Source organism: Rhinatrema bivittatum, chromosome 3 (assembly GCF_901001135.1).
Source record: "Rhinatrema bivittatum chromosome 3, aRhiBiv1.1, whole genome shotgun sequence".
Classification (NCBI taxonomy): Eukaryota; Metazoa; Chordata; class Amphibia; order Gymnophiona; family Rhinatrematidae; genus Rhinatrema; species Rhinatrema bivittatum.
Genome location: NC_042617.1, coordinates 70,378,051 through 70,401,894, shown reverse-complemented (window position 1 = coordinate 70,401,894; position 23,844 = coordinate 70,378,051). Strand labels below are relative to the sequence as shown.

Here is a 23,844-nt window from a genome sequence, read left to right as displayed (position 1 = left end):
GGAGACAGAGTCAGATTTCAGTCTGATGTCAGCACTACATATACCCCTGCAGGAAGCTCTGCTCTTCAGTATTTCTCCATCTCCATAGCAATTTGGGACTCTACACACGCTTGCACAGCATTAGAAAATCCAAACCCAAAGAAGAACGAAAATTCCAAAATCTTACCTCTACAAGACGAGCTCTGCTCTCCTGCGGTGATACCTAAGGGTCCCTCCCCCAGTCGTGTCCGAGATCCCTCAGAGGTAAGCCTCGGTCCGGCAGCCGGTTCCTGGCGTGGACTTAGCCCCCAGGAGGGAGCGGCTGAGAGGCAGCGGGTGCAAGACCGAGCGCGACGGTGAAGGTATTTTCCTTCTCCCCTCGCAGCCGGAGACCACCCGGCACGAGACCGGGACGCACGGAGACAAGGTAAGGTAGAAAACTTTGTCTCCGGTCTCCATGACTCGGATAGCCGCACAGATTGCCTGTTGGCGTCTGTACCATCGGGTTGAGCAGCCCCGTCCGGGCTAGACCCCGATCCGGCTCGAGGGTTCTCCCATGTGGAGACCCTCCGGGGGGGGGGGGGGGGGTGCCATCTTACTCGCGTGGTAGCCGGTGCCATTTTCCCCCTTGATTGCCGTACTGTCCGCCTAACTGAGCCATGCGCACAGCGGCAAGTCATGCGCATAACGTTCTTGTGCGCACAGCAGCGCGCGCATAGGGGCCATGCACGCAGCGAGGCACACGAGGGTGCCGGGCGCATAGCGCCACGCTCAACAGCGCCGGGCGCACAAGTTCGGCTTCGTGCACAGCAACATGCACATCCCCATAAGGGCACATACCGACTTGCACGCATATCTTCACAGGTTACACGCACACCCTCGGCGCACCCGGAGCGCATATCTAAGCCTCCCGGCACGCGCATAAAAATGCACAGACCGGGTTTGAACGCCCCTACGTGCACAAACCATGGCACCACCAGCCAAGAAAGCCAAAGCGCAAGCCATCTGCCCAGCCTGCCACATAAGAGCTGCACAGCATGAAGAGGCTACTGCCCTGTGCCTACAGTGCGAGACGGCTCTGGGAGAACCAGGACAAGGTCCCGACCCCCCCCCCCCCCCCCCCAGCCAGTACAGGAATCCGAATCCACTGAGAGTACCCCGGACCTCTCTATCCCCAGCTCGGCCCTCCAGACGGGGCCCTCGGGGAACGCCGCTGGGTTCAATATAGACCCAGGAACCTTTTCCTGGGTGGAGTTCTTTAAAGGTCTGCAAACCTTCGTCCAGGCGCAATCGGCGCCACCGATGCCACAGCCTCCAGTAGAGGACCCAAACCTCTCAGGCCCTTCCCTGCCTCCCAGAGACATGCCTCCCCCGGACAAAAGCCTAACCTTAGGGGACATGGACTCCCTGGAGGAAGGGAAAATCCCTCCAGTAACAGAACCATACCGAACCATGATGCTTTTCTTCTCCAAAGACGAACTACCAGACCTCGTGTCCAGGAGCCTGAGGGAGCTGGCTATCCCAGACACAAGCGCCTCAGCAGAGCCAAAGACGAACCCTCTTCTGATCGGGCTCCGTCAGGCCTCACGCCATTTCCCATTGCTGCAAGCCTTACAACAGCTGATCAACCTGGAATGGAATGCTCCGGAGGCCAGTTTCAAGGGAGGATGGGCCCTAGAAGCCCTATATCCACAGGAACCCTCAGCCAAACATCTCCTGGTGTTTCCCAAAGTGGACACCATGGTCTGCGCGGTCACAAAGCGCACCACCATTCCAGTCGAAGGAGGGAACGGCACTCAAGGATGCCTAAGACAGACGTCAGGAGTCCATCCTTAAACAGTCATTTGAGGCAGCAGCTATGTCACTGCCGATCGCTACCTGCTGTGCTGTGGTGACACGCTCATGCTTGTCACAGGTCAGGAATTCAACCATGCCCATCGAAACATTAGAACCAGCAATATCCTTCCTCACGGATGCGACTTCCGACCTGGTGCGCACTTCAGCCAGGGGCATCTCTTCCATTGTAGCAGCCAGAAGGCAACGCTGGCTCCGAAGCTGGTCAGCTGATGCAATTTCGAAAACAAAACTCACGAGAATGCTGTTTAAAGGAACCCTTCTGTTCGGAAGTGAACTGGAGAAGTTAGCCAACAAATGGGGTGAATCTCCAGTACCTCAGCTACTGGAGGACAAGATCAAGAGAAGCCAACGCCCCTCTCCCCGAACATCCAGGGGCAGAGGATCACAGCATTTCAGACCGTACAAGAACACATACCAAGCACCTCGCCCCGCAGGCAGAGGGTCAGTCCTTTCGGAACAAACACAACAAGAGGGGAGCTGGCTCAGGTCCAGGCCCCAGCCACACCCCACAATGAGAATCAACAGACCCATCCACAGGAAGAAGCCATAGGGGGCAGGCTTGCTGATTCTACCAAAGATGGGTCGAGATAACGTCAGACAAGTGGGTCCTAACCATCATTCGAGAGGGATACTTTCTGGACGTCCACAACATCTCTCCAGACAAATTTGTGAAATCTCCCTGCCATTCGCCCTCCAAGAGGACGGCAGTGGAAACCACACTAACCAAATTGCTCGCCTTAAAGGCTATAACACCAGTGCCCACTCACCAATGAAATACTGGACACTATTCCGTCTATTTTATCGTCCCCAAGAAAGAGGGAACGTACCGGCCCATCCTGGACCTCAAGTCGGTCAACCGCTACTTCAGGGTACAACACTTCAGCATGGAAACCCTACGCTCGGTCATAAGGACGGTACAGCTGGGAGAATTTCTGACCTCCCTGGACCTGTCAGAAGCCTATCTGTACATCCCGGTCCATCACGATCATCAGCGCTTCCTACGCTTCACAATCCTGGACCATCACTACCAGTTCCGAGCGCTACCCTTCGGACTAGCTACAGCCCCTCAAATGTTCACCAAAATCATGGTCGTAGTGGCGCCACACTGAGGAAAGAAGGAATCCTCGTTCACCCATATCTGGACGATTGGCTGATCAGGGCAAAATCTCCAGAGTCAAGAACCTCCTGGAGAACCTCGGATGGGTCGTCAACGCAACCAAGAGCTGTCTGCAACCTTCCCAATTTCTGGAATACCTGGGAGTCCGGTTCGACACCCAACAGGACAAGGTCATTCTTCCCCCTACAAGAAGAAGGAAATTGATGGACCAGTTGAGAAAACTGTTGAACGGTGCTCGCCCCACGGTATGGGACTACCTCCAAATCCTTGGACTCATGACATCAACCCTAGAAGTCGTACCATGGGCAAGGGCCCACATGCGACTACTACAACGTTCCCTATTGTCACGATGGAACCCGATGTCCCAGGATTACACCGTCCGCCTCCAGTTACCGGCGGAGGTAGGGATCCAGCTCCTATGGTGGCTGCAAGAAGACCACCTGAGCAAGGGGTCATTTGTCAGAATCAGCACAGACCCATGGATGGGAGATGAATCCTCCTGGTCCATCAGTCAGTCAGAGATGAGAGTGATCAGGATGGTCTTAGTGTTCTTTCAGCTGTTAGTCAAGGATAAGGCTGTGAAAGTGTTGTCAGACAATGTGACAGTGACATATATAAACAGGCAGGGAGGAACCAAGAGTCCAGTGGTGTCCTTGGAAGTGGGGATATTATTCTATTGAGCAAAACAACATCTAAGAGCATTGTCAGTGACGCATGTGGCTGGAGTGAAGAATGTTCAAGCAGATTTTCTGAGCAGGCATACGTTAGATTCCAAAGAGTGAGGGTTAGCGGAGGAAGTGTTCTCTACCATCAGGACCATGTGAGAGGGTTCCCCAGATGAATATGATGGCAACAACATGGAATGCCAAGGCTCCAAGGTTCTTCAGTCGTCAAAGATAGTCTGGGTTGGAGGGTCTGGATATTGTATCCCATGCATGGCCTCAATGGATCCTCCTGTACATCTTTCCTCCTTGGCCCCTGATAGGATGAGTGGTCAGGCACATAGAAAAGCATCACAGAAGGGTGATTATGGTGGCTCCAGAGTGGCTCAGACATCCATGATTTGCATACGTAATAAATCTCATAGTGAAAAAGGCCCTTACATCTCGGTCATGTTACTAGGTTGCTACGTCCATGTCCAAGTTTTCTTGGAGCAGGTGAATCGCTTTTGTCTCATCGTCTGGCTTTTGAAAGGAGACAGTTAAGAGATATTCGGAATAGGTCATTACAATTTTTCTGCAGCCAGGAAAGCGTTGACTTCTCTGGAATTTGTGCAGGTCTGGAAGATGTGCAGGTCTGGAAGATGTCAGAGTTCTGGTTCTGAGTCAGGGATTTTCCCACTTCATGTTCAGTTCTGATAATTTTGTCCTTTTTGCAAAAGGGTTTGTCTTTGAACTCTCTTAAAATGCAGGTGGCGGCATTGTCCTGTTATAGAGGGAAAGTACACAGTTCTCTAGCATCAAATTCGGATGTGGCAAGATCTTTGTGGGGAGTACAGCATCTGTGTCCCCCACTTCAGCATGTGGTTCCGCCATGGAATCTTAATGTAGTATTGATGGTCTTAGGAAGGCCTGTTTTTGAACCAATCAGAAAGGCATCTTTGAAGGATCTTAAACTGAAAGGGATGTTTTTGGCATCTGTGTGTTCGGTGAGATATATTTCAGAGTTGCAGGCTTTGTCCTGTAGGAATCCCTTCCTACAGTTTTCGGAGGATGGGGTTTCTATTCATTGAGTTACTTGTAAACCGGCGTGATGTGCCATACGAACATCGGTATATTAAAAGTTGTTAAATAAATAAATAAATAAATATCAAAGGTTGTTTCTTCTTTCCATTTGAGTCAATTAATGGCATTGCCAGTGTTTAAGAAGTTGCGGCTTTCCTCTTCTTCAGCAGCGCAGTCTTGAGAACTTCCAAACAGAAAGTTCTCAACAGAACTTCCAAATAGAATGCTGGGAATTAAGCAAACAGAATGTTGGGAATTATTAGAAAGGGAATGGTGAATAAAACGGAAAATGTCATAATGCCTCTGTATCGCTCCATGGTGAGACCACACCTTGAATACTGTGTACAATTCTGGTCGCCGCATCTCAAAAAAGATATAATTGCGATGGAGAAGGTACAGAGAAGGGCTACCAAAATGATAAGGGGAATGGAACAATTTCCCTATGAGGAAAGACTAAAGAGGTTAGGACTTTTCAGCTTGGAGAAGAGACGACTAAGGGGGGATATGATAGAGGTGTTTAAAATCATGAGAGGTCTAGAACAGGTAGATGTGAATCGGTTATTTACTGTTTCGGATAGTAGAAAGACTAGGGAGCACTCCATGAAGTTAGCATGGGGCACATTTAAAACTAATTGGAGAAAGTTCTTTTTTACTCAACGCACAATTAAACTCTGTAATTTGTTGCCAGAGGATGTGGTTAGTGCAGTTAGTATAGCTGTGTTTAAAAAAGGATTGGATAAGTTCTTGGAGGAGAAGTCCATTACCTGCTATTAAGTTCACTTAGAGAATAGCCACTGCCATTAGCAATGGTAACATGGGCTAGACTTAGTTTTTGGGTACTTGCCAGGTTCTTATGGCCTGGATTGGCCACTGTTGGAAACAGGATGCTGGGCTTGATGGACCCTTGGTCTGACCCAGTATGGCATTCTCTTATGTTCTTATGTTCTCTTATATTTTGGATGTGGCAGGATCCTTTTGAGATATTTGAAGGTTACCAATCATATCCAAAAATCAGACCATCTTTTCATGTTGTTTAGTGCTCACAATAAGGAAGAAAAAGTATTGAAAGCATGGATTAAAGAGTTAATAGCATTGGTGTACATTTGCAAGGGTCTACACTTTCCTTTGGGTCTTAGGGCAAATTCTACTTGAGAGCAAGCAGCGTCTTGGGCAGAATGTCAGTTTCCCCGAAAGAGCTTTGCAGAATGGCGACTTGGTCTTCTTTACACACTTTTTTCAAGCATTATAGATTGGAAGTGTGGTTTCTGGATGCTGCTGGGTTTGGAATGAGTGTGTTGAGAGCAGGTCTTTAGGCTCCCACCCAGATTAGGAAAGTTGGGTACATACCATTCATCTGGATTGGTCTGGGGGATAAGAAGGAAGGGAAAATTGGTCTTACCTGCTAATTTTCTTTCTTTGCATCCCACCAGACCAGCCCAGAAGACCGCTATTGTGTGTATTATATATATATATGTATATATGTATATAAAACACCAAGGGAAAACCCCCCTACTATTGGTAAACACAAAAGATGAACTTGAAAACCCCTCCCACAAACAGGCTTGAATAACAGAAACACCCTGAGTATATAGAAAGGGGTTAGCTTTTTGGCTTGATTACAGATTATATTTTTTAAAATGTACCCCAATATGTCTAAATAAAAAGTTTGAAAGTTTTTGGGTTTGGTAACGACTCTTCCTTCAGTCTTGCCCTTGAGTAAAGGACCTTATTTATCTTGAAAGCTTATAAAGCTTATAATTATTTTAAGATGCAATCATGTTTACCAAACTACTTACTTTTCTTTTAAATAATTTTATTTTTGATAGGCATATACTAGCATAGATTACCTTGCACGCCTATGAAACAGTGTCAGTGAATAATTATATCTGTTTATTTAAGGAAATTTTCTTTTTCTGGAATGAACAGCTTACTGTAATAAACCACAATCTGTGTGTGGGCCACACATATTAGGGGCATTCATCCACCAAGAACTATGTCCTTTTTGCTTTTTGACAGCAGTCAGCAATGTGAACTTAAAGCAGAAGGTCAGACACAAAAGACCGGTGCTACAGTTAAAGCAGGTGTTGAGGTCACGCATGGAAAACTAGTCAAGAAGAAGAGTAAAGCAGCAGCAAAAGGTGCACTACAACCAAACCCTTTGGACCAAACATGTATCCACCCAGAGTCATACGATATAGCAATGAGGTAAGCTGTCGGTTGAGGTGAGAAGATAAACGATTACCTAATTCATTTTTAATATGGAAAACAAATCCAGTTTTTTTTCATCATGCAGTTATCTGACTTTAATATACAGTTTGTGCTTGTAAAGCATCTAAATGTTTATTAATCTGAAAAAATGCTTTTGAAAATATAGTCCTCAGTTTTTATATTGTGCATGTTTATTTTACTCCACAAGAAAGTATACTTTGAGTCTAGCTCTAAATTTACAAAATGGAGTAGTAGCTTAGTGGTTAGAATACTGGGCTAAGAATCAGAGATGCCAGGGTTCAAATCTCTCCTTCTGATTATCCTTGGGCAGGTCACTTTACCCCCTATTACTCAGATACAAACTTAGGGCCCCATTTTATTAAGCATTTTCCCATAGACACAGAATGGGAGAAAACCTTCAGAGGATAGCTGGATAACTTGTTTTGCATATTCAGTTTTACTGCGATCCGGACCCAGTGTTTCTACCTCTTCATTACCACATGAGGCATCGTAGCTGCCTGGCAATACAAAGGCAGAAGTTCTGGGTCCAGATTTCATTGGGATGCTGCTGCAATCTGGGCCACATCAAAACTTCAAATGGCAGATGAAATTTAATGTGAACAAGTGCAAGGTGTTGCATATAGGGAAAAATAACCCTTGCTGTAGTTACACAATGTTAGGTTCCATATTAGGAGCTACCAGCCAGGAAAAAGATCTAGGCATCATAGTGGATAATACTTTAAAATCGTCGGCTCAGTGTGCTGCAGCAGTTAAAAAACCAAACAGAATGTTAGGAATTATTAGGAAGGGAATGGTTAATAAAACAGAAAATGTCATAATGCCTCTATATCGCTCCATGGTGAGACCGCACCTTGAATACTGTGTACAATTCTGGTCGCCGCATCTCGAAAAAGATATAGTTGCGATGGAGAAAGTACAGACAAGGGCAATCAAAATGATAAAGGGGATAGAACAACTCCCCTATGAGGAAAGGCTGAAGAGGTTAGGGCTGTTCAGTTTGGAGAAGAGACGGTTGAGGGGGGATATGATAGAGGTCTTTAAGATCATGAGAGGTCTTGAACGAGTAGATGTGACTCGGTTATTTACACTTTCGAATAATAGAAGGACTAGGGGGCATTCCATGAAGTTAGCAAGTAGCACATTTAAGACTAATCGGAGAAAATTCTTTTTCACTCAACGCACAATAAAGCTCTGGAATTTGTTGCCAGAGGATGTGGTTAGTGCAGTTAGTGTAGCTGGGTTCAAATAAGGTTTGGATAAGTTCTTTGAGGAGATGTCCATTAACGGCTATTAATCAAGTTTACTTAGGGAATATCCACTACTATTAATTGCATCAGTAGCATGGGATCTTCTTAGTGTTTGGGTATTTGCCAGGTTCTTGTGGCCTGGTTTGGCCTCTGCTGGGCTTGATGGACCCTTGGTCTGACCCAGCATGGCAATTTCTTATGTTCTTATGTTCTAAATGAATAAGGGGTAAAAGGGGAACTTAGGGATGATAAAGCCATAGAGAGTCTAAATGAATTATTTGCTTTGATCTTCACTGATGACGATGTAAGAGATACCCATTCCAGAAATGCTATTCAAAGGTGATTCAGTACAACTGAAATGAATTTCAGTGTATCTAGAAGATGTAATTGGGAAAATGAAAAACTAAAGAGTAGCAAATTATCTGGACCAGATGGTATGCATCTTGGAAGCCCAGTTCAGATATAGTCCAGGTATTAGAAAACATGGAAGTAAGGTTAAATGACTACTGACATAATTAAAAAGTGAGGTATGAGAGGCTATAAAAGCTAAAAGAACATCTTTCAAGAAATAGAAAAGGGATCTGAATGAACAAAACAAGAAACAGCATACGCATTACTAAGTTAGAAGCAAATCATTGATGAGGAAGGCAAAGAGAGAATTTGAAAAGAAGTTTGCCGTGGAAGAAAAAACTCATAATAAAAACAATTTCAGGTTCATTCAAAATAGAAAACCCGCAAGGGAGTCAGTTAGATCATTAGATGGTAAAGGAGTAAAAGGGCCACAGGGATCACAAATGGTATACATCCCAGAGTGATAAAAGAACTGAAAAATGAAATTGCTGACCTGCTATTAGTTTACAAATTACTATCATTAAAATCATCTGTGGTATCTGAAGACTGGAAGATTGTCAATGTAACACCAATTTTTAAAAAGGGATCCAGTTATGGTGTAGAAAATACAGATCAATGAGTCTGAAGTCTGTCCCAGGCGTAATGGTAGAAACTATCATAAAGAACAAAATTGCTGAACATGTAGATAAGCATAGTTTAATGCAGTGATTCTCAACCGGGGTGTCGCGACATACCAATGTGTTGCCAAGCACCAGCAGGTGTGTCACGCCCTTCTTGGTCTCCTGCTGCTCTTCCTTCCCTCTCTTCCACCCCAGAGAGATGCACATTGCTGCCGTTCCTGCCCAGGCTATCATCACATTCAAGCCCGGAGGCGAATGGCAACAGCAGCATGGCCTTTTCTTCTTCCTATCCCTTGGCCCGGAAGAGAAAGTGATGTTCGGGGCCCATGAGAAGAAGAAAGGGCTATGCTGCTGCTGCAGATATCAAGTACCCCAAGGTTCCTTCCACCTCCAGCAATCGCGGGAGCGCTTCCTTCTCTTTTCTGAGGCAGTCCTTCACCATCACAGACCCAGGGCAGCTAATAACCAGTTTTCCCTGATAACTGCAAGGCAGGAAATCCCGCAGCCGCATTCTCAGCTAACTGCCCCTCTGCAATGATTGCGGCATAGGATAACAGGTGAGTGCTGCCGGGGTGTCACTCCTGCTGCAGTTCCAAGCCTGCCCTGCTTCAGTAGCATACCGGCTGACCTTCTCAGTTGCCCAGGGCAGATACAGGATGCCTCGTGCTGCAGCTGCCCTATGTGCTCGGAGCATGTGTGAGTGAGTGAGACAGAGAGTGAACCAGCATGTGTATGTGTGTGACAGAATGTGTGTGATTGAGACCATGTAATTAAGAGAGAGACTGCATGTGTGAGAGAGAGAGACTGATTAGGGAGGTGACCTCTGTGTGTGACAGAGCGAGAGACTGGTCAGGGAGTTGACTGGTATTTGTGAGAGAGAGATTGGTCAGGGAGGTGAATGGGGTGTGTTTTCGTGTGTGTGTGAGGGAGAGAGAGACTGGTTGTGGGCCTTAAGGAAGAGGACCATGAGACAGCTTCAGCAGCCATTTCTGCTTCTGGTGTCTGCTTTTGGCCTGCAAGGAAGAGAAGTAGGAGAGTTGCTGGAGAGAGTAAGTAGAGATGGCATTTTAAGTTTATTTTTCTTGACTGACTGCCATTTTAATTATTGGGTATTAGGTGATATGTCTTCTGTTTGACATATTTTATTGATGTTTGGAGAATTTTGAATATGTTTTATAAGTTTTTAATGATTTGATGTTTTTATTTATCAGTTGTTTTGAAACATTTATTCTATTTATTAGTATAGTTTTAGAATTATTTTATATTTCTTAAGGAATATATAAATAAAAATGTGCAGACAAAAACTGAACTCAAAACAGCAAGAAACCATACGCTGTATATGGTGCAACAATGAAAAATCCAAAAACATTAACTTTATGGTCACTTTATTCTATATTTGGCGAGAGTCTTATGTGATCCATGTAAGGGTATTCTGCAAATTTGTAGTTTCTGTGTAAAGATCTATAGCAGTTTGGTTGTTCTGTTTTCCTAATAGAAAGTGTATTGGTGTTTAGGGTCTAGTGTAACATTTGCAGTGTTGCCTTTTCATAGCTAGAGTTGTTACTGTTTTGAATGTGTTCCATAATACAGGTATAATTTTGTGTGCATTATTGTAGTATGTTAGGTGGTATATTTCTGTTTCCATTTCTCCAGTTTTGCACTGCATGCAGAGTGGCTTTTTTCAGTTTCCATTCCAGTTTCTGTCTCCATATATGTAGTTTGTGGTCTTTCTGTACTTGGTGAAGATCACTTCTATTAGTGTGACCAAGAAGAGGTATTTTACTAGCATGTAGGCATTTCTATCAGTTTTATTTATTGTGTTTTCTCATTGGGACATGAATTGGTGGTAAATTGCTGTCTTTTCATAAGAATTATCCATGTCTACTCACATTTCCACTACAGTAAAAAAACATCTCTTTATAAACTCCATATGTTAAAACCTCTTAGTCCACTACTCAACTCTGACAATTTCTGTACTATGTTACAATCTCTGATCTTCACTGGATTAGACTACTGTAATGCTCTCTACCTTGGTCACCCTGACACTGCCCTTCATCCCCTGCAGTTGATCCAAAATACTGTGGTGTGCACTTCCAGTCTTACAATCCCTTCCAGTCTTACAATCCCTTCGCTGTATCCCTATTTACTTCAGAATTCAGTACAAAATTCTTTATATCATACACAACTTAATATATAACCCTTCCTCGATCTGGCTATGCACATCTCTTCGCATATACTAGCCAAACATACACTTGCGGTCTTTAAAGAAAAACTTGCTCTCAGTCCTCACCATTCTTCTAGCTAGGCTCGATATAACCAGGAGACGTGCCTTTTTAGTCGCCGGCCTCCTGCTGTGGAACTCTATCCCAGACTTCTTAAGACAGATCACCAACCCCAAAGACTTTAAGAAAAATCTAAAAACATACTTGTTTTCTATTGCATTCGGCTCACCTTCCACCATCTGAATTTCCAGGCATGCATTAGCTTCTATCATCTAGGTATCTCAGTCTTTGTCTATATTCCTGAGTCAGTCCTTTTGATTCGATTAATTTTCATGTTTTTAATTATGTCCTTCTAGTCCATATGATCTGATTGATTTTTTTATGTTTATATTTTATTTTATTTTATAAACCATTTTGACCAGCTCTAGTTGTAAAGGCAGTATATAAACACTTTTAAATAAATAAGTAGGACTATTGCACTTGGTAGGGAGAGTTTATGTTTCTGTTACTTAGATGACACCAGAAATATCTTTTTTGTATGGTGAATTGTATGGGGTATGTCCTAGTTCTGCTCTGCATCCATTGTTGGCGGGATTCCAGTGGATGCAGAGTATGTTTACATTTAGCCTCATGACGGTCATGGGTTTAGTAGTTCACGCATGTGAGAACCATCTGTCAGGTGTGTCCCGACAGAAAAAAGGTTGAGAAAAACTGGTTTAGTGAGAAAAAGCCAACATGGATTTAGCCAAGGGAAGTCTTGCCTCACCAATCTGCTACATTTTTTGAGAGCATAAATAAACATTTGGATAAATGTGAGCCAGTTGATATAGTGTATCTGGCTTTCCAGAAAGCGTTTGACAAAGTCCCTCATGAGAGCATTGAGAGGAGAGGATCACCTTGCTGGTGGCTGAGGAGAATCGGTAAGTACTGCTTTGGAAATTTTAGAACTTAAAACTTTTGGGGAGAATAAACTATTGGGGTATATTCTTATATTTGTCTGTCTGTATTAAATAGCTAGTCAGATGCAGCCTAAAGCAAAGAGTTTGTGTGTTTCTTTAAATAGCTAGTCAGAAGCAGGCAAAAGCCAGGAGTTTGTGTGTTTGTATGAGTCTCCCTCCCACCCCTCTCCCACCCATGCCTAGCTCATCTTTTGGTTTATAGGCATGAGACACTTTCAATTTAAAAAAAAAAAATCAGCCTTTTAACTTAAATTCAGGATTGCCCCAGGCCTTATCAAGAGTTTAATCATCCCCTTTTAGGTCACTACCAGATAAATAGTGAATACACTAATACATTTAAAGGGCTCTAATTGTACACATTCCTCCTTCCATAACTACATAAACTTAACTAGGAACTGAACAAAATTAGATGAAGGCAGCAGTCCAGCAGCAAGAGGTGGGGTGGGCATTCCAGTCTTTTGCATCGAGTGTCACATGTATAATTTTTTTACCAATTGGTGAGAGGTTGTATATGTGCACCCGATGCAAAGAGCTCCTGTTTCTCAGAACAAGTCCAATCTCTTGATGTTAGAGTGGCAGATCTGGAGGAGCTGAGGCAGACAGAGAGGTTTATAGATGAGATCTTCAGAGACATATGAGCCAAGTCCCAACTCCAGTCTGGCAGCCCTGGTGCTGCCTTGGAGGAGGAAGGTCTCCTGGTCAGACAGTGTCAACCTGGTACAGCAGGAAATGATCCTGTAACAAGGACCTGCGCTCCAAGTGATGCATTGTCCTCTCGCACCGATGATGTATCTCCTAGGGCCACTAACCAGGAGGGAAGGGTTAGGTTGGCCATCATAATTGGTGATTTGATTATTAGGAATGTAGTTAGCTGGGTGGGTGTGAGAATCGCCTGTTAACATGCCTACTTGGTGTGAAGGTTGTAGACCTCACGCATCAACTAGATAGTATTTCAGACAGTGCTAGGGAGGCGCTGGCTGTTGTAGTACATGTTGACACCAATGACATAGAAAAATGTGGGAGGGAGGTTCTGGAATCCAAATTTAGGTTATTAGATAGAAAGCTGAAATCCAGAGCCTCCAGTGTAGCATTCTCTGAAATGCTCCCTGTTCCACTCGCAGGTCCCCAGAGGCAGGCAGAGCTCCAGAGTCTCAATGCATGGATGAGACAATAGTGCAAGGAAGAGGGATTTAGTTTTGTAAGGAACTGGAGAACCTTTTGGGGAAGGAGGATTCTTTTCTGAAAGCATGGGTTTCACCTTAACCAGGGTGGAACCAGGCTGCTGGGACTAACTTTTAAAAAGGGAGATAGAGTAGTTTTTAAACTAGAACGAAGGGAAAAGCCAACAGTCGCACAGCAGCACATGGTTCGGAGGGAGATATCTTTGAAGGATGCTATTGAAGTATTAGAGTTAGGGCAGCCAATAATAAGAAAAGTAGGCCATGTGCCTATAAGTAAAGAATCACCTGAGCTAAAAGATTCCAAATTATCCATGTCAACTGAAAAGCAGAATGTCAGTGCAAACAAAAAATACACTTTGAAATGTTTGTATGCTAATGCCATAAGTCTAAGAAGTAAGTAATAAGAAGTCACTGTCTTCTTATTACTTAGATCGAGTAATAAGAAGTCCTGTCTTCTTATTACTTAGATCGAGTATTCTGATTTGTTCCATGTAAATGGCCATGTTAACTGTTCCTTGTAAACTGTTCCTTGTAAACTGTTCCATGTAAACTGCCACCCGGCAGTAATTATTACTGTTCTCTGTGAACCGGAGCGATATGTATTGTATACAGGAGCTCCGGTATATAAAAACCATAAATAAATAAAATAAATAAGAAGTAAGATGGGAAAGTTAGAATGTATAACAGTATATGATGACAGACAATTGGCTTCTCAGAGACATGGTAGAAGGAGGTTAACCAATGGGATAGTGCTATAACAGGGTACAAATTATATCGCAAAGATAGATAGGAGCTACTTCGTGGCAGGGTGGCATTTTATGTCCGGAATGTCATAGAATCCAGCAGGATAAAGATCCTACAAGAGACTAAATGCACAATTTAATCTTTATGGGTAGAAATCCCTTGTGTGCTGGGGAAGAGTATAGCGATAGGAGTATACTACTGTCTACCTGTCCAAAATGATGTAATGTCAGTGAAATTTTAAGAGAAATTAGGGAACCTAACCAAATTGGTAGTGCAGTTATAATGGGAAATTTCAATCACCAAAAGTACATGCTAGAGCAAACTGCACTATGTGAAATTTCAATCACCCCAATATTGACTGGGTAAATGTAACATCAGTTCATGCTAGAGAGACAAAGTTCCTCAGTGGAATAAATGATTGTTTTATGGAGCAATTAGTTCAGGAACTGACAAGAGTGGGAGCAATTTTAGATCCAATTCGCAGTGGAACACTGGATTTGGTGAGAGAGGTAACGGTGGTGGGACCACGACAATAGTGATCATAACATGATCAAATTTGAATTAATGACTGGAAGGAGGAGGACAGTAAGTAAATCCGCGGCTCTAGCACTAAACTTTCAAAACGGAAACTTTGATAAAATGAGAAAAATAGTTTTAAAAAACCCCAAAACTGAAAAGTGCAGTTATAAAGGTTAAGAGTGTGCAACAGGCATGGACATTGTTATAAAAAAAAATGCAGTCTTAGCAACACAGTCCAGATGTATTCCACACATTAAGAAAGGTGAAAGGAAGGCCAAATGATTGCCGGCTTGGTTAAAAAGTGAAGTGAAAGAGGCTATTTTAGCCAAGGGATCTTCATTCAAAAATTGGAAAAAGGATCTGTCAGAAGAAGAAAAGATAAAGCATAAGCATTGGCAAGTTAAATGTAAGATTTTGATAATACAGGCTAAGAGAGAATTTGAAAAGAAGTTGGCCATAGAGGCAAAAACTCATAATAAAAACTTTTAAAATGTATCCAAATCAGAAAGCTTGCGAGCAAGTTGGTTGGACTGTTAGTTGATCGAGGTATTAAAAGGGGCATTTAGGGGTAGATAACGGCCATCATGGAAAGACTAAATAAATTCTTTGCTGCAGTGTTTACTGAAGAGGATGTTGGGAAGATACCTGGAGATGGTTTTCACGGGTGAGTATTCAGATGAACTGAACGAAATCACAGTGAACCTGGAAGATGTAATAGGCCAGATTGACAAACTGAAGAGTAGAAAATCACCTGCACTGGATGGCATATACCCCAGGGTTCTGAAAGAACTTAAAACTAAAATTTCAAGCCTATTACAATTAATTTGTAAGCCATCATTAAAATCATCCGTTGTACCTGAAGACTGGAAGGTGGCTAATGTAACGCTGATATTTAAAAAAGTTTCCAGGGGTGATCTGGGAAACTGTAGACAGGTAAGCCTGACTTCAATACTGGGAAAAATTTTGGAAATTGTTTAAAAAATAAAATACAATGTAAATAATGTGTGGTTAGACATAAATCACTGGTCAGTACATCTAAAAAATGTTCTTATTTTTTACAGGAACACATGAACAGAAATTAATACAAGACACTTTCATAATTTAGGAAACAGGAACCCTGACACGGCTGTGTTTCGCATCAGGGCTATGTCAGGGGGACAGATCACTGCACATATCTATAGAGAAAAACAAGTACATACAGAATTGAGCAGGTTGGCTAACACAGAAACAGTGCAATCAATTATAGAAACTTATAAAATCTGAAAACAAAAAGAGAAGTAGAAGCACAAGTGTATATGCACAGGATTATGCTTTAGGGGAAACTTGAGCACAAGCTTCCATAGTCTGCATAATAAGAGTTGAAAAGTAACAGCTAAAAAATAAGAATGGAGGGGGAGAAGGGAAAACGTGCAAGGGGGTGGAGTAGTAGGAGGAAGATGAAGGAAGGAAAGCGAGGAAGGAGGAAGGGGAAAAGAGGGAAGAAGTAGAGGAGTGAGGGGAAGAGGAAAAAGGGTAGGGGGAGGATGGGACAGTAAGACACACAAACAGCATTGAGACAATAAAGCAGGTGTAAAATGCAAAAAGGTAGATGGAAATTACAAAAAAATAGGGACTGTATACCTAGAAGGTGATGGGTAAGGCTCCCATGCGAGAAAGGTCCTTAGAGGTGGCTGTTGGTAAAACTTAAAAAAACAAAATCAAATAAGAAAATCAATGAAAGACCTAAGAGTACAGACACAGGAACTGTTATAGCTTAAAGAAAAGTTAGCAGACTTACAATGAGGGAGTCTTCACTGCACCAGTGCGCAGGGTACATGGTTCGTCCACAGGTAAAAGCTTAACTTTGAATATACTGAAATTAGACCAGCTGAGGAGTTGGGGGGAGAAAAAAATGATAGAATAACTGAAGAACAGCACAGAGAGGCCAATTAGTTACCTTACAGGCGAAGTTCTATAGTTGAAATGCAGAAGTTAAGAGGCTGTCAGAAGCAGAACTCAAACTGAGGAACGGCAGAAAGAGCCAACCCCGGCTCAGAATAATTTTTATTCTCCCAGGACAAGCAGGATGGTAGTCCTCTCATATGAGTGACGTCATTAGGCGGAGCCCTATTACAGAACACTTTTGTCAAAGTTTCTAGAAACTTTGACTGGCACACTGAGCATGCTCAGCATACCATGATCCCTGTGTCCACAGTTGTCTCCCTTTAGACTCTTTTTTTCCGCGCTGCAGTTGCCTCGCATTTAGAAGCTCTGTGAGACTTTTCCTCACAACTTTTCCTCACGGAAAAACTTGAAGTTTTACTTCAGAAATAATTTCCCTACACGGGTCTCCATTCGCGTACATTTTCATCGACGCTCGGTGAGTACTATTCTGTGTTGTCTGGTCGGTTCCTGTCACCTCACTGTCTGTTCCCCCAGGTTACCAACCGTTTTGCAGCCCTCTCTTTTTTCTCTCCCTATGTCTATCACACTCGGTCCACTCCACGATGCCCGTGGGTATCCTTGCTGCGATCTTCCATCGGGGCTAGAGGGATCAGGGCATCCATGGTTCCCATTGATGTCATGGAGGCCGCCATCACTCTCGTCGTGGCCACCATCGATGTCATCAAATATGCTGTCGATGTCCCCATCGATTCCGTCGAGGCTCCCATCGATCCATCGGGGCCACCATTGATGCCATCTGTGCCATTTGCTGCCATTGATGCCATCGGTGTTTCCATTGACGCCTTCTTCGAGGCCGCCCTCTGCGGTCGTACAGCCATCTATGCCGCTGCCGTCAAGGCTGCTGTCTATTTCGTCAACGCCGCAGTCAATGCTGCTGTCGATGCCACCGTCGATACTGTCGAAGCTGCCATCGATACCTCCATCGATGCCTCAGTGCCCGCGACTAACGAAAACACTACATACTTGGGGACCTCAACCAGAGCCCCCGTGTAATCCTTAAGCAAAAAACAATGCCTGGAGCAGTAGAGGCACGGTGACCCGTCCATTACCGATGCCATCCAGGACAGCGGTGGCACCTTCCTCGGTCCTGGAGAATGACCGGGCCAAGCACCATGGAAATCATCACCAGCACAGTGACCGTCCTTCACCGACGCCATCCACGACATCGGTGGCATCTTCCTCGGTGCTGGAGAATGACTGGGCCGAGCACAGAGGGAAACATCGTCACCGCCACGGTAACCATCCGTCACTGTTGCTATCCTGGACATTGGTGGCAGCTTCTGCGGTGCTAGAGAATGACAGGGCCGAGCACTGAGGGAAACATTGTCGCTGGCACCGACAGGGTTCCGCATTCAGTGCTGGCATCGGCATCTTTCCATTGAGCCAGTTGCGAAGCGGGCCCGGGAACAAGAGTATCCATGCTCCTCTATACCTGAGGCACTGAGGCGTTTCCCAACGACACCTGGGCCGGGTACTGAGCCAATACAGATCCATGTGAAAGTGCCAGTAACACCTAGCCTGCCTCCCCCTATAGCTGTGTTACCTATATCAACTCCAGGGAGGAGCTGGACGTCCTCGTCCACCAGGCTGTCCTTGATGCCTTCCGGAATCTACAACCTTAATCGATGCCGGCCCCCATACCGGCACCAACACCGGAGCCATCGATATTCACACCATTGCGGCACCGCCTCGCTGCCCTCATCGGTACCCTACTAATGACAGCCTAAGTCATCGACGCTGACTCGTCCTTCTGAGCCTCCATGGGCTCCAATACCTATCCCAGGATATCGAAGAGCGATGAGGACTCTAATCCCGCTTCGGCACCAATCCCATTGAGACCTAAACCAACCTCCTCTCGGAGCCTTCTCCACCAGAAGAGTGGAGACAATCCCTCCAAATGACATCCCTTTCGACCTGGTCACTAAACAGTACCAAACGTTTTCGGGAGGGTCTAGGTCGTAAAATCTTCCGGGGATCCATGTTGGTGTCACATATTGCTGTTTACCAGCTATGTTTGACACAACACCAAGGGAACCTCACTGCCATCACCATGAATTTCGAACAATATGTGATTGCTTCGAAACGTCCTCCCATTTCCAGCAACAGGACTCAGTGCTAGATGGTGAACCTGGCTTACGGCCCCTGATTTAGGCCCGAAGTCCAAGATAAACTAGCTGATCTGCCATGCACCACAAATCATCTCTTTGTGCACAAGGTCCAGCAGACAGTGGCTCAATTGCAAGACCCTGCGACAGCTCTCTACGTTTTTTGCAAATCCTCCCTCCTCGGCTAGAAAACCAGCGAAGAGGGATGCTAGAAGGACCTTTTACCGCTCACACGAGTATTATCCAGCTCCCGCGTGAGACTAACCAGTCCACTTCAGAAAGCACATACACGTCAACATATCCAGATCATACCAGCTCCACCAGTCGGGCAGGCTTCTGGATTTTGAAACCTTGCCAGAGAACAGAACAGTCTACTTACTGAGGACCAGGGCTCAGGACACCATTCCCCAGACACAGCAAGGCAGAGGATTTTAATCCTGCTATTTCCTACTTCTAAGGAAAACAGGCAACCTCCGCCCATCCTGAACCTCAGAAATCTCAACAAATTTCTTCAGAAAGAAAAGTTCAAAATGGTGTCTCTTGGTACCATGCTTCCATTACTACAACAAGGAGGGTGACTATTCTCATGACCTTCAATACACTTCATAGTGAGTCAACAGCATTTTCAATACCAAGTTCTGCCATTCGAACTAGCTTCGACACCTCATGTATTACACCAAATGCCTAGCAGTGATTGCTGCTCATTTACGAAAAAACAGCATTCACATGTTTCCTTACCTGGTCGACTGCCTAATAAGGAATCAATCCAAACAAGGAGCTCTAAATTCTCTAAGATTCACTATAAATCTTCTAAATTTGCTGGGATTTCTGATAAACTACCGTAAATCCCATATTGATCCGTCTCACCACCTTACCTCCATTGGAGCAGATCTGGGCACTACAGTCCAAAAGGCCTTCCTGCCCAACAACTGCGCAGATATCCTATCAAACTCTCCACATCTCTGAGCGCATGCAACATAGCCTCAGCCCATCAATTCTTCCCATTGCTGGGCGACATGGCTTCCATGGTCCCATGTCACTCCTATGGCCAGACTAGCCATGGGAAAAACTCAGTGCACTTTAAAATTCAGTGGCTCTAAACCGTTTAATCACTTTCGTCTCTGATCCATGTCACCGATCCAGTAACCAATTCCTCAGTTGACCTTGGCCACGATCGCATCCAACTTGGGTTGGGGAGCTCGTATTAACAACCTCCAAACCCAAGATGTGTAGACTCTGCTCGATGAACAGTCTCACATCAACTTCCTAGAGCTTTGAGCCATACGTTATGCCCTTTATGCCTTCAAACACTGCCTCTCACACAAAACTGTGGTACTCGAACAAGCAGGGACGCACAGGCTCTTATCGGCTCTGCTAGGAAGCCGCGCAGATCTAGGTCTGGGCCCTTGCAAACTCCATGCATCTCCAGACCACTTATCTAACAGGCATACCGAACGTACTAGCAGACTATCTCAATCGATGTCTCCATCCCCACGAGTGTTCTCTGTGTAGCAAGCAAAATCTTCTAGCGCTGAGGGCAACCAACCATCGACCTCTTTGCTTCCGAATTGAACCACAAAGTGGACAGATTCTGCTCCCTACACAGGCAACAAAACGCGTTAGCCATGGACGCATTTGCTCACCCCTGGAGCAAAGGCCTCCTATATACGTCTCCTCCAATACTGCTCATAGCCAAAAACCTCTCATGAAGCTACAGCAGGACAGGGGTTTAATGATTCTCATACCCCCGTACTGACCTCGACAAGTATGCTTTCCCATACTTCTCAACCTATCAATCCAGGAACCAATTCGCCTGTCCACAGCTCAATCTCATAACACACAATCATGGCAATTTATACCATCTGAACCTTCAGATCTTTTCACTAATGTTTTTCAGGTACTTGTAACTTCACAAAAAATTTCCACATGTAAATCTTACCATTCGAAATGGACAGGATTTACCAAATAGTGTACATAAAAAGGTATTGGCCCCTTTTCCTGCCCCACTCCATTTCTATTAGTTATATAGGGTACCTTTTGGATTCTTGGCTCCAGACATCCTCTGCACAGTTACACCTCAGTGCCATTTCAACTTACCACCAGGGAGTAGGGAATGCTCTGATAATGGCTCTACCTCTTATGAGTCGGCTTATGATGGGCTTTGTACAACTTAAGCCTACTCTACAGTCACCGGTTACAGAATGGGACCTAAATGTAGTGCTCAGTGCGAGACCCAGAGAGAAGATCCATTGTTTTGTCAGAGGTGATAGATCTTCAAATTGAAGATGCCAATGGTTTGTTATAGCTGCACTATGACATTCGCATAGCTATACAACTGATTGGTCACCAACAGAATGAAGACATTGCTAATAGCATTTCTAGCCAAGCATTTCTACAGCTCTTCCACTGGACAACATATGAAGGTGAACACTAGCTAGATAGTGCCCATCTCAAATACATGCTCATGTACCCAAGAGTTAGTTAATGGTATGCTCTCTGGAGAAGGCAACAAGAGCCACTTGTGAAGCTCCACAGTATGGAGTTTTCCTGTTTTGCTCTTGCTGTCTTCCTTGGGAGCATACAATGAGCTTTTAGTTTTATGGCATAAGCCATATGGTCTTGCATGTGAGAAATGTGCCTATTTGGAATGACCAATGACACTCTAGCATGCAAGGTCATGTGGGTCCCAAACCTTTTACCTAATGAAACTTTAAGACAAACCACACAATGAAAATACACAACCAAAAGTGATGTTTCAAAATATGTAACCACTTTATTAAACATTTGTAGTCACCAGAATCAAAGCATTTCAACATCTTTGGTAATCATTCTGCAAGGACAAGATATCAAATAGCACATGACATTGTAACTGAAATGACCAGCACATTTAGTGGAGACATATATACATTGTTACAAATGGAAAATTGACGTATACAGTATTATGATCTTATCTTTTGCAAAAATTATGATTACTGCAAAGAACCTAAAAAGTGGAAGTGGCAATCCAATAACTACAAGACAGCTCTAATGTTAAATCTGATGCCAGCACAAACATGTGATGGCAAGCAAAGACTCAGACAGTCCATTTTGAAAGAGTGCACTCAAAGAGGACATCCTAAGGGCCACAGCAGCAAAGTTCAAGAGAAGGCCCAGACAGTCCATGTTGAAAGAATATACTCAAAGGTGAAAGCCTAAGGGCCATGGCAGGAAAGTTCAAATAGCAGGCAGCAGCACCAAGACTGGAGAGCGCAGCATGGAGGCAAGAGCCCCAGGAGATGAGGCAGCAGGAGGATGAGATGAGAAGAGACATCAGCATGGAGGAAGCAGCAGGATGAGAAGAGACACTAGCATGGAGTCAGCAGTAGGATGAGATGAGAAGAGACACCAGCAGCAGGACCAGGAGTTTAGACATGATGACAAGAAACACCAGCAGGTTCTTGGCTGGAGACTGCATCAAGGAGGCAGAACTACAGGCAGAGCATATAGGAGCGCAAAACACGTAAGCAGCAGGACAACACAGGCAGGCGATAGACCATCCACATCAGCAAGCCAGCACAGGAACTCTGTAGTTCGGATGGCCCCTGCAGTCTCTTTCTACAGTCGGGATGGCCCCAGCAGCCCCAGCAGTCGTCTTCTACAGTCTATTATTTATTCCAAAATAGACTACTGTAATGCTCTGCTACTTGGCCTCCCCGCTTCCTATATCAAACCCTTACAACTCCTACAAAATGCCTCAGCATGTATCCTCACTAACTCCAAGAAGAATGATCATATCACTCCAACCCTCAAAGAGCTACATTGGTTACCAATCAACTCAAGAATACTATACAAGACTTTAGCCCTCATTCACAAATCGATTATAAATGACAACACGCACTGGCTTAACCCACCCTTCAGACCCCACACCACCTCAAGACCCACTCGATCCATCCACCAAAGAATGCTTCACCTCCCCTCTATCAAATCCATCATACTCTCCTCCACTACAAAAAGAGCATTCTCCCTGGCCAGTCCCACTCTCTGGAACTCCATGCCACCAGAATTACGCCTTGAAACCTTTACCCCTAAATTAAAAAAAAAACTAAAAACATGGTTGTTCCTTCAGGCCTACTCATAAACTGACCACAATCCCTCATCTTTACTCCCTTCTCTACTCCACTCCCCCCTTTCTCTCTCTTCCCTTAACCCCACACCCTTCTACCTAACCCACTCTCTCTCTGACCTCCCCACCCCCCACCCTCTCTGTCCCTCCATTTTTATATCTCATGATAGTTTTACTCCTCTCTTTCCCTCTACCTTTGGTTATCTCATATTTTAACTCCTTGATGTATTAATAATTTATAATGCTGCATTATACCATGTAATTATTAGCACTATAATTATTATAACATGTTACTGGTACTGTTAACACTGTAATTAATATAACCTGTTACGACTACTGTTACTATTTTTTCAGTTTGTGTTCTATGAAAGGATACGCCCATTTCACTGGCGCTTCCATACAGTTGATTGTAAACCGGTACGATGTGCAAACGGATATCGGTATATAAAAACATTAAAATAAATACATATAAATAAATAAATGAAGCTGGCACAGGAACTCTGTAGTCAGGACAGACACAGTAGTCTTTTTCCATCTAAACGGCACAGGAACTTTGTCAGAGGGACCAGCCTGGCCTGTTTGGCTAAGTCATCTTTGAGTGAATTTGTGGAGCCTATACAAAGGTAGGCCTCATGGGATTTTTTTCTCTGCAGGGCTTTTGGGTGGGTAGGGGTGGCATTTCTTTGGATGGCCTGCCCTTGGGCATCCTGAGAGCCAGGGATTGCTGTATGGATTGGGACTCCTGGGAGGATGGGGTTGGCACAAGTGCATGTTATGGCAATCATTGAATGAGTTGGGCTAGTGTTGTGTTCAAATTGTTGATTGAGGTGGAGATTGTGGTTAGGCCCTGTGTAAGGGCTGCTGTTTGTACGTGCATGGCCTGACTGTAGCTGATCTAAGCTCTCCTCACTGCAGCATCTCTGCCCAATATAGTATAGGTGGAG

The 23,844-nt window shown here is 44.4% G+C and overlaps 1 protein-coding gene across 3 annotated transcripts in view; it reads left to right on the top strand.

Moving 5' to 3' along the window:
- SRBD1 (S1 RNA binding domain 1) overlaps positions 1–23,844 on the top strand; it is a 593,419-nt gene that overhangs the window by 530,519 nt on the left and 39,056 nt on the right. For 2 of the 3 annotated variants that reach the window (XM_029593346.1, XM_029593348.1), the window contains one exon: positions 6,694–6,882. In XM_029593346.1, the coding sequence (XP_029449206.1) occupies positions 6,694–6,882 (189 nt within the window). The remainder of the gene's footprint in view (positions 1–6,693; positions 6,883–23,844) is intronic. The other variant, XM_029593347.1, reaches the window with a different exon arrangement.